Source organism: Cryptotermes secundus, unplaced genomic scaffold (assembly GCF_002891405.2).
Source record: "Cryptotermes secundus unplaced genomic scaffold, Csec_1.0 scaffold145, whole genome shotgun sequence".
Lineage (NCBI taxonomy): Eukaryota > Metazoa > Arthropoda > Insecta > Blattodea > Kalotermitidae > Cryptotermes > Cryptotermes secundus.
In genome coordinates this window covers 267891-280145 of record NW_019727392.1, presented here as the reverse complement: position 1 = coordinate 280145, position 12255 = coordinate 267891, and the positions used below count along the sequence as shown (strand labels likewise).

General features: G+C 46.7%; 1 protein-coding gene across 1 annotated transcript in view; it reads left to right on the top strand.

Moving 5' to 3' along the window:
• LOC111864627 (A disintegrin and metalloproteinase with thrombospondin motifs 9) overlaps positions 1-12255 on the top strand; it is a 363750-nt gene that overhangs the window by 121990 nt on the left and 229505 nt on the right. The window contains exons 3-4 of the mRNA XM_023852002.2: positions 1759-1913; positions 2500-2628. Of these exons, the coding sequence (XP_023707770.2) occupies positions 1759-1913; positions 2500-2628 (284 nt within the window). The remainder of the gene's footprint in view (positions 1-1758; positions 1914-2499; positions 2629-12255) is intronic.

Here is a 12255-nt window from a genome sequence, read left to right as displayed (position 1 = left end):
AGGTCCTTGCCTGGTCAGAATGAACTTACTCCTTGTGTGTTAATAGGCGACGAAGCATTTCCTCTACGCCCAAATATAATGCGCCCCTTTCCATACAGACAATCAAGAGAGGACTACAGAAAGGAGATCTACAATAAGCGACTATGTCGAGCTCGACGTGTTGTAGAAAATGCGTTCGGAATTTTAGCTCAAAAGTGGAGGATATTTCTTAGGCCAATTCAGGTGAAAGTGGAAACTACAATATCTATTGTAAAGGCCGCATGCATTCTACATAATTATTTGCGTTCAACAAACTCTGTTATGAGGTTCGAGCACTTACTAGAACCTCAAGAAGCAGTAGCAGAGGCTCTTGGAAACCTACAACTAGAAGGAAGAAGGACAACTAATTTATCTGCTCAGATACGTGAGAGATTTGTTGCGTATTTCAATATGTAAAAAGCTGTACTTTTACTCCGCCTACTGTAGTCTTTCTTGATTAACATAAAAAAAACTGATTTACAAGGGCAGTATTTGTATATTAAACATTGTTGTCTGTTGTCATAACATAAATATGAAGAAATATATTACAGTGTTTAACGTGTGTAATTGTTCCGATGAAATGATTTTGTATACAACTATGCATAATAGATTAAATAGTAAATAATTGATGAAAGTAAATGGAAAATGTGTGAACTTACCGCTTGTTCCTAGCGATCTGGCCATTTGTTCCCAGACTTCATCTTTCTTTTTTATATTTTTATAATCAGGATGCGACAAATCAAATAATATATTATGTAATTTTACTTCTTCAATAAATTGCTCTGTTGTACTCATTGTTCAAGCTAACGCACAGTCACGGCGGCTGCGGTCAAACTCGACACGCTGCATCTGATCGCCACCGCGGAGTAGAACGCTGCACTGTCCGGAACGCTGCCCGCAAGATCGCTGCCTGTCTGAAAGGGTCTATAAGTTCAGCAGGAAATATCTGACCGCCACCGCGCCCGCCACCGCCACCGCGATCGCTCTGGTGTGTGGAAGCGTGACTCGCATTCGGGGGGTACCGGCTTGGAATTCCAGTCCGGACCGGCTACTCTGCATGTGTTTTTTTCGTTATCCTTGATACTAGCTAGAATATGAAGGGGCAGAGAACATGAAATAGGCCACGACCACATAGGCCTGCAGTTTCTGAATCGATGTTCCATAGTTGTGTCTTCTGATTCGTGTTCTGGAGATCTCGAATTCGATTCCCAGCGCAGAACATGGCTTACCTGACTGAGGTCGCAGTTTGCGCTTCAGGGTTGTCAGAATGGGGGGGGGGATCCTGCATTATTTCATAAGTCGAATAGAATTAGAGGGACATGCATGGATCTGACTTCGAACTTCTTTTGGCAAATGGAGGACACTAGTCTGTGTCGGTCAGTGATCTCTAAAGTGTACTTCCGAGTGATATATACAATAAAATTATTCATATATCCATACCCCGTCTATAGTCACGCACACCTAAGGACGTTTTAGGCTGAAGTTTTGAATCGAACACTTATTTGGGCAGTCCTGATAGTACCAAAATAGGAAATATATGTCTTCTCGTTATGCAAATGTATTAATCTCATTGCTCTGTTTCCTAGGGCTTCAAACCTTTTCACTGCCTACAGTACCGCTCCTCCGGGAGTGTGGTAACCATGGTAACCACAGTGTGGCAGATGTCCTCCCTTTCACCTGAAGCTAAGAAACTTTGTCAACCTTTACGTATTTATTAATTTATTTTTTTATACATTTCAGCCCACCAGCCACCACTGCGACACCACTCTGGCCATTTTCGACATAAAATGGCGCTGTTGTGGGACCCTCACCCTCAGTACGAGTTCTCTGCCTTTGGTCGGGACTTCCATTTGCTCTTGGCACATGACTCTAGTTTCGTGCATCCAGACCTGCAGGTGAGTGAGTCCTGTCTCCGTGACGTAAACATGCGAGGGACAGTTGAAGTCAGGACAGATATGCTAACCGAGGGCCCCAACTGCTGGGTAGGTCAGACATTTTCACTTACTGGGCCGGTACTGTAACTCCCACACTAGGGTCTTCCCCAGGATTTTTATAAACATAGGTATTTGTTTCTGGGGTACGCGGTATCGTAGTTGCTTGAGGCAATATGCTACAAGGCGGAAGGACGCAGGTTCGATTCCCGATGAGCTGGTTGGGTTTTCCAATTGACCGAATCCTTCCAGCCGCACTATGGCCCTAGGGTCGACTCAGCCTCTAACAGAAATGAGTACCAGGAATCTTCCTGGGGGTAAAGGGCGGTTGACGCGTAAGGCTGCTCACCGCCATCTGTAAGCCGATTGTCTAGATAATGTAGGAGCCTCGACGTCTCACAACCGTATGGGCCTCCACGGCTTGTTACAGGGATAGCTTCATCTTCAGAATGATTCAGTTTTAATGGCTAAAATATTCACATAACATTGAAGCTCTCAGCAGGAATGCCTGACAGTGAGCTGTAAACACGTGCGTATTACTTCTCGCCAGGTGACACACGTGTGGCGCAACATGACGATCCGCGAGCACCCGGGACTTCGCCCCAGTGGTTGCTTCTACACGGGGACGGTTCGAGGCGACCCCCACTCCACAGTTGCTGTCAGTTTGTGTCACGGCATGGTGAGTACTGGAACCGAAACATTGTTAACGTTTGTGCGTCCTGTTCTTTTATTTAGACTGGATTCTGTCTCCGTCTTCTTTAATCAACCAATCATTTGACATTATATATATAGTCGATTTGCTAACAGAGCCGTTAAACAGCAGATTTCATAACTCACTTATCCTGTTACTGTAGGCTGAGCTAATGACGTCATGGAATAACCCACAGAACGTATAGATAGCTTGTCTTTAATTGTAACATTATGATAAACAGAAATATATAATGATATGTGAAGTTCAGGAAGTAAACATATTGTCCGTAGATGGATTTAACACAGATATTTGTATGAGTTGGAAAAGCATGTGCCTAAACGTACCGGGAATTACATTACGTCCAGTTCAGTGTCGTTGAGTTGTCTAGACAGAACCCCTTGTTTTCACGCCTTGCTTTAAATGTCGGCCATTGGAACAACTGTTGTGAATCGTTTCAAATTATACATGCAGTACTTGGTATGAAAAGCGAACTGAAGCATGAAGCGCTCCATGTCTTCGCGTATCGGAGATAAAGCGGAAAGCGGAATTTCGATGGACGATAATAATCAGAGGTAACCCGGTTTCTGTGCCGTGGGTTTGAACCAGCGCTACACTCTTGGAAGTCGTACATCCCCATAGGTGTGGCGTTTGTATTCTCTCCCGGATGAGTGCTCATAAACGGGGTTTGGGTATCTAATCTGATTAATTGAAGTCTTGCATCTCGTAACTACAAGTAAGGATTATGCGTTCACTGTTCTGCACACTTCACAGATCACTACAGGACACACTAGGTCTTCTCAGTCTGTTACAGTCTGCACTAGCCGTTACTTGGTAGCGGCTTTCACTGGCGGGCGTTCTCCTTCCTCTGGTTTCCCGAACTGTTCCTGACCTCAGGTACCAGTTTCTCACAGCAACAGCTCACAACAGCTGAACCCCAGCTCACGAACCAACTCACTCCACTGACTCCCAGGCTGCCGTATCAAGACCGTCTTCTAAAGTGAAAGTCAGATTCAAAACTGTTTCGTCTTAGCGTCAAGCCCCTTGAGACTCACGACCAAAGATTTTTTTTTTAACTGAACCGTTACGGTCATGGTCCTCATGTAACATTCTCTCTGTCGCTTATGAACAGGCTTGGCTTTTCGTCAAGTGTACGTACCGCAAATATGGCATGTTGCTGAAAATTCTTGCTTCTCCGCTATATACAAGTACGCGGTAGCGTAGTTGGTTGAGGCATTATGCTACAGGCCGGAAGGTCGCGGGTTCGAGTCCCGATGAGGTGGATTTTTTCAATTTACCTAACTCTTCCAGCCACAGTATGGTAGTAGTGCCTCGACCAACTACGCTGCCGCGTGCATACAGAACAGTACATTCTCAAATTTGAGGTTTATTGTGATATTATAAATGCAGACCAGCATATTGAGGTATTCTGTAAGATGTGTTGGCCATTCCATTTATGAAACGTGCGTACGAATACTGAACGACCTCCTTCCCTCTTCCGCGGCTGCGCGTGTTTATGTCTGGGCTTTTAGTGCGTGTTTACTCCACTTTCATCACTAATATAAACTGTACCTCCAAACTCCATTCCTTGACCCCTCATTCAAGAGAGATAAATTTAGTAGGCGATGTACACGAACTTGAAACAACCGGATATTGTGTACGGAGGGTCACTTCCCACGCAGAACTGACTGTACCTGTTGCGCTTGCAGAGAGCTCTTTGTTCGATGGGTGTAAATACAGATACGCCGACAAAGCAAAAAGCAAGTTACCCTTCTAGAAAGCGTAGAACGAGTTCCATTATGGGTGGTGTGGGGCCCCAGAAGTTGGTGCGTTGACTTTTCGTTTTCAGCTTTGCAGGAAAGAAAAAACAAATTTGAGACCGATTTATTTGCAGGGCGATGGCCAGAGCAAAAATAAGCACAAGCTATTTCGATTGCTTTTGCAAGAATTCGGAAAGTAAGGAGAACCATTATTCATACGGGCCAGGGCTGTCCAAACCGTTGAGCACAGCAGAAGGGCGTCTCGGATGGCGTAACACATACAGGGCTGCATCTCTGTTGGGTAACATCAGCGCATGAGCTGAAAGGAAAGTTACAACGGCAAGCATGTGGAATATTGCCCGTGGTTTAGAGACGCAATTACTGCCAGTGCACAGGAGAGTCCGGACTGTCACATTATTTTTACCGATGGGGCGTGGTTTCATGGATCCGGTTGCGTCAACATCCAAAACAACCGCGTCTGCGCAGCCACTAACCCGGCTGAGAGGTTGGTGCTTGGTGTCCCATGTCAACTCGGTACGTCAATGTGAAGCGATTCTTTACCTTTTAATTGCCCGCGGCTGCTTCCAACAGGACGGACGGTGCTACTGCACACACAGCTCGTGTTTCGGTGACGCCACTGCGCTCTGTGTTCGGGGACAGAACAGTTTCAAGGGAGATCTGGCCACCATGGTCGCCGGACTTCACATCTGTGGGGACCAATGAGAGGCGCAGTGCTCACACTCCGCTTTAACTGAAGGAAGCCTCTGCGAGTTTCGCGTGTCTTTGCAAACAAATGGAGACGTGTGGAGGCCATGTCCAACATCAGTTGCATGATAGATGTATCCGTAATAATGTACAGGGACTCTGAACATACTGATCGTATGCGGTAGGCTCACTCTGGAATTTCTTCCGCAAAATGCCGACAGAGGAATGTGTCCGGTAATTAGCGTACAGTTATGGAACCATAGCAATTCCGTGAATTTCTGAGTTATTTATTAGGCAGCGTGTGAGGCCAACTGGAAGATTACGCCAGATGTTTAGTAAGCACTTTTCGTAAAGGGGACATGCAGTAGCGTAGTTGGATGAGGCACTATGCTACAAGATGGAAGGTCGCGGGTTTGATTCCCGCTGAGGTCACTGGATTTTTTTTTTAATTGCCCTAATCCTTCCAACCGCACTATGGCCCTGGGGTCGACTCAGCCTCTATCAGGAACGAGTAACAGGAATTTCCCTGATGGGTAAAGGGGGGCCGGTCGGCGCGTAAGGCCCACAACCTCACCGCTGTCTCTGAGCCGAATAGGGAACCTCGACGTCTCACAACCCTATTGTCCTTCACGGCCTGTTACAGGGATACCTTTACCTTTTACGAAATCGTCTATCATCCGTGGCTGGCACAATAGACCATTTAGTGACTGATGTACCAAGTGGACTCAGTCTCACCCGACCCCACGAAGCAGTAAGCTGAATGCCTGTAGCACGTGTTGAGTGCCCGGTAATTGCAATCCGGACTGCAAAGAGCAGGAACCTCTCGCCTTAAACTAGTACCATTCTTGAGGAATGTAACTTGTGTTACAACAGGATCACTGTGGAACCTAACAAGGGAAGCGACGTGCCGACTCAGTGCGCACGGTGTCAGCGCCATGTCACGTGGCCACGAGTGTACTGGGACACTCGGGGTGCACACCTCACACGATCTAGTGAGTTGGGGTGGGGTGAGACTGAGTCCACTGGGTACGTCGGCCACTAATTTGCCTGTCGTACCAGCCCCAGATTGTAGATGATGAATGTGGAGCAGTTGGTGGAATGAGAATTGGCAGGGGAAACCGAATCACTCGGAGAAAACCTGCCCCAGTGACAGTTTGTCCAGCACAAATTCCACATTACCCGACTTGGGCTCGAAACTGGACCGCCGCGGTGGGAAGCCTGAGCTATGGCACGGCAATGTCGGGATGATACTTAGAACAGGTCACGATCGCTTCCTTTCGAATCCCTTCTAGTTTATGAATGCTCACATTATCCGACGCTGTATAGTGTGGATACTGACAGCGTCAACATGTAACGTGGAGAATTTTGGAAAATGCGGAAGGAAAACCTGTGCTCCTCTCCAAGTGTCATTAGAATGATCAGGTCAAGGAGGATGAGGTGGGAAGGGCATGCAGCACGAATGGGGAAGAGGAATGCATATAGGATATTGGTGGAAGGCTAGAAGGAAAGAGACCACTGGGAAGACCAAGACAATAATGAAAGGGATCTTAGAGAGATATGATGGGATAGTTTGTATTGGATTGATCTGGCTCAGGATGGGGACCAGTGGAGGGCTTTTGTGAACACGGTAATGAACCTTCGGGTTGCATAAATTGCTGGGAAATGCTTGAGTAGCTGCAGAATTGGCGGCTCTTCAAGAAGGGCTCAGCTCCATGAGTAGAAAATAAGCAGCCGTAGTACATTTTATGGCATTTGCTTGGAGAGGTGGCTAGGAATAAATAATGACATAAACCAATGAGGTTAGACGATCCCGGATTGTATTCGAACCAAGTGTGACTGGAGTACATAACCAAATCCGATACCGGAGGTATAACACGTTCGGTAGTTCTGACAACAAAATTCTTTTTGAGTTTTATTGTCATTTTCGAGGCTCGTGCGATGTTGGAAGTTTGCGTTGCGAAACGAGAGAGACCAGCGGCCTTGCCAAGAGCATTGTCGAAGTGCTGCTTTGTAAACATTCATATATTCAACTTAATTGACCATGATAAATGGCCCCTTTGCAGCCCCATTACTGCTCTCGGACACGCGTGTGCTCATTGTCGATACAGAAGCCTGTTTCATTTGCTGCCTCCTTGGATTTTGAAAGGTTTTGTGCTACTGGCGGGCGGAGTCAAGGTTGCTGGGGTTCTTTTGAACTTCCTCGGGCTTGCAGACCCTAACCACACCAAGTTCAAATAACAATACATGTTCTTGAGAAGCTAATAGTTGCCACGCTACTCAGGAATTTCCCTCCACTTGTGGAACCGGAAGATTTATCACCATGTTAACAAGAACCTAAAATTGGTCTCAGTCCTCTGCTACAGACTGAGCCAAAAGTCTGAACGCACCAACCCTAGACGACGAGTATTGTCACACGAACACTTGAACATTGTCCATTGCGTAATAACGGGTAGATCAACGAGCGAGCCATCGCTGGCCAACGGCCTGCGACAGCAGTAGAACTTGGGAACGGTGTTGTCTATGCAGTCCATATCGAGCCTACACGACGAGAGCCGTCGACCCATTAACAAACCAGCAACTGTCTTATAATAATAGGAACCTGGCCTTGGACCCCGACGGGGATTGACACCAAGACATACTGGCGCAATAACCGTCGGTCGTAACATAACATTGACTGTTACTTGAATGGCCGGTTGCCGTCAGCAGTAGTTGACGGCTTGTGAGACACGGCGATAGCCAGTGAGCAGACAGTAATGACTAGAACTTGCCTTCATGAGTTAGTTGTCAGCAGGTAGCCAGCATGAGAGCAGAAGAATTTCTGTTGTTGGGAACCATGACTTAGCGACGCCTAGTGAGGACCGTAACCCAACAATGACCAGCGAAGACTGATAGACTGAGACAGCTCTGATATAGTGATTTGTTAAGTGTGTAGTGTAGTGATAGTGTCATAATTCTTTGTAGTTACAGGAGTCAGTAAACCCAATTAGCAATCCAAACCCCATGTCTAGTTACTTATCACAGGACAGTCCCTGTACATTATTACGGATACATCTATCATGCAACTGATGTTGGACATGGCCTCCACGTGCTTGCTGACACGCATCTACACGTCTCCATTTGTTTGCAAAGACACGCGGAACTCGCAGAGGCTTCCTTCAGTTAAAGCGGAGTGTGAGCACTGCGCCTCTCATTGGTCCCCACAGATGTGAAGTCCGGCGACCATGGTGGCCAGATCTCCCTTGAAACTGTTCTGTCCCCGAACACAGAGCGCAGTGGCGTCACCGAAACACGAGCTGTGTGTGCAGTAGCACCGTCCGTCCTGTTGGAAGCAGCCGCGGGCAATTAAAAGGTAAAGAATCGCTTCACATTGACGTACCGAGTTGACATGGAACACCACGCACCAACCTCTCAGCAGGGTTAGTCGCTGCGCAGATGCGGTTGTTTTGGATGTTGACGCAACCGGATCCATGAAACCACGCCCCATCGGTAAAAATAATGTGACAGTCCGGACTCTCCTGTGCACTGGCAGTAATTGCGTCTCTAAACCACGGGCAATATTCCACATGCTTTCCGTTGTAACTTTTCTTTCAGCTCATGCGCTGATGTTACCCAACAGAGATGCAGATGTAAACACTTGTTCACAGAACTGTACGCGTGCCGCCACACGAGGCGCCCTTCTGCTGTGCCAGTTTACACAATAGGGTGGCCCAAAGAATGGTGGAGGATATAGAGACGCAGGAAGACCCCAAAAAAGATGGTTTTTTTTTTTAACCGGAACGGGTTTGAGTCTCACCTTTGTGCTGATGGCGATGATTTTAATTATCATCACGAAATTTCCCTGAGAAGTGTTGAGATATTATGCAAATCCGTATGGATGTGCAGAACTAGATCCACAGATCCCCTCTTTTGCTTTATGTAGTCTGTCAGTTAGTGTTTATCCTTAGAGGTGAACACGTCTTTCGGCGTATAACGGCACTAGCACTGCTATAAGAAACACTATTCCATTGTGTCACCACTGCCCAGTGGACAAATTATCACAGCAGACGAATACAGGTGAATGAAAATACGTAATGAATGCTTAATGAGCCCAGAGCATGTTGCAAGAAACGGGGAATGCATTGTGTGGCCATACTGCCTGTTATCCTGACGGGATAAAATGGAAAAAATGTTTAATTAACTGTATTCCTTAAATTCATAGCATATATTCTCTCTCTTGTCTCCCAGTGGCTCTACAGCCCATTGTACCTTGGTCGCTTTTTCAATTTCTTAATTTTATACACAGCAGGTAGGACTCCCTTGACAAGGGATCAGCCCGTCGCAAGGTCGCTACCTACACGCAGAACAGCACAAACACAGAATAAACGCACACATACATCCATGCCTCGAGCTGGCGCGCGGCCACGGTGATCGGCTTAGCATATTGTGACGTGTTGCGCTGTGGAGGGCACCCCCCTTCCTCCCCAGCGGTGACTTGGCAGCTCAGTAAAATGCGACCATCATTAACAGACTCTGAGCGGTAAATGATCGCAGGGTGAGGCTCCAGAATTCCGGTTCCGGCACGGAACGCCTGAGACTGTAAGTCTCGGCACCGGTTCGAAACACTGACATTCGTGACCTGTGCACACCAATTGAAACAGAACACCGAGCCTTAAATTGCGACTTGAAATGTTAGTTAATTGAAGAAATCGGTTGGATATTCTTAAGCGCGGTTTGTTGTGGGAAGTAGCGTCATACTAGAATTGTCTTTCACGGAATTACCGAGTTTTGGGACATTTTTCATCGTCCAGAATTTTAGGTAATAGAGGACGACGTTTCGGAAACTGGATCTGTTTCCATCTTCAGATGAGAAAGGAAGACACCTACTCAGTTGGGCCCCTTAGAAAGAGCTAATCTCAATCACTCTTTCTAAGGCGCCCAACTGAGTAGATGTCTTCCTTTCTCATCTGAAGACGGAAACAGATCCAGTTTCCGAAACGTCGTGTCCTCTATTACCTAGAATTCCGGATGATGAAAAAGTCCCAAAACTCGGTAATTCTGTGAAAGACAATTCTATGACACTAGTTTCCACAACAATTCTGTGTGTCAGCCGCCATCGTCAGAACCCTTTAGAATCTGATGTTCTTGTGATGTCCCCCAGTAGAAATTCAGGGCAATAAATAAGGAGCAGTGTCATGAGCGCCGTTCGTCATGACGCAGATGAAATTGCTGTTTGCTTTTGTTCAGTAAGAGGCTTTCCATGTTTCTTTCTTTTCCTGATTAATGTGTTCATTTTGTGTGCAAGGCTATAACTGCGACCGGTGGGAATTTCCAGCACGAAATTGCCCGGGGACCGAAGTTACAGATAACAGGGCCACGGACGGGAGACTCGCAGGGCGAACTGCGGGTCAGTGGTAACCGTGGGAGAATGCGAGGTTGCAACATCGCTATCGCAACATCATCAAGATCGCTTCAGCTTTTATGTGGAATGTATAGTTGTTGCTAGGCAACGACCGTGAGATAAGCAATTACAGTATATAGTGGCCTTTAAGTAATGACTTTGTAAACAACGGCCGTTGCTAGGTGATGGCGGAGTAGCGATCACTTGGGCATCGCAGCAGACGCGACGCAACAATGCGTACAGCAACAGAGGAACAGGGTGATTTTTATGTGGCCCCTGCCGAGGTGCTATAAGGAGGACAGTTGGAGCAATGAGTCAGTTGGTTGGTGAGTGAGTTACGGGACCGCTGCGTTACAGTCGTTGTGAGCCGTTCCTGTTTGAAGCTGGTAGCTGAGACACGCGGATAGTTCAGGAACCAAGGGATGAAGGGGAATGTCCGTCGTTGAAAGCCGCTACCAAGCAACGGCAATTGACGTGAATATGTGTAACGGTGAAATTAGTGTAGTCATTCGCTGTATCAAAGTGTATAAAATCAAAATCCCGTATATAGTCTCACGTGACAATATCTTTCCATATCCATACAGAGGTCCAGTAGGATTGCCTAGCAGAAATCACTAAGACGAAAGAGTGAATGAAAGGAAGAAGACCAAGGCGTAGGTGGGTGGACAATATTAGAATGGATTTTAGAGAGATAGGATGGGATGGTATGGATTGGATAGATCTGGCTCAGGATAGGGACCAGTGGAGGGCTCTTTTGAACACGGTAATGAACCGTCGGGTTGCATAAAATGCTGGGAAATTCTTGAGTAGCTGCAGAATTGGCGGCTCCTCCAGAAGGGCTCAGCTCCATGAGTAAGTAAGTTCCACACTGTAGTTAGTGCTGAGGCTGGCGACGTGTGACTGATCCTGCGCGCATGCGCGTGGCAGTGTAAACGGCGAGGAGGTTTTGCAATAATTTGGACAGGACACGGTTTTTCCTCCCAGGTTCGAATATGTTCTTACGTTTTATGTCCATTTGTGACCTATTTACTGACTCTTCCTCGCAAGTAAGAATTGCCAGATGACATTTTTGCATACTTATCCATTTAACGTTTCCTTGGAGACAGCTATTCTGAAACTGCAGGCACTGGCGCCAGTGACTCGTGTTGCATCTGTGCTATATTCAGCTGCCCCTGCCGAGTTTTAAAGGAGATTCACATACATTAGCGTATATTTACTGGGTATGCGCAAACCCAGATTCAAGACCGTGTACTTGAACAGTTGGGCTGTAGGGTAATTTATTAGAAAATACAGTGCGTACAATCAAGTGCGCGCCGCGGCTGCAATTTGCCGTGAGTCATACCACCGCAGAACGGATGCAACTCCTCCCCGCGACTGCAGTGCCGTTCCCCGATAGCGTGAGTGTAGTGGTGTCGCTGAGTCTCCGTCCATCAGTTGCTCTACATGCACACATTTATAAGAATACAATAAAAAGATAACTTACCGTGGTTTATAACAGGTGCTGAAAGTGACCTCCTTCTGCTTGCAAACATGCCGCGCATCTCACAAATAAATTACGCGACACTCTCTGCAGTTCGTCGACGGTAATTGAATGAATTACGCGTGTAATTTCATTTTGAAGACTATCAATGCTGCGGGGATTATTTTTGTAGACTTTTTGCTTCAGGTTGCCCCAAAGATAATAATCAGAAATACTGAGATCTGGGGATCTGGGAGGCCACAGTCCTCTACTGACAATTCTGTCTTCAAACACTTCCTGTATTGCGACCATGGATG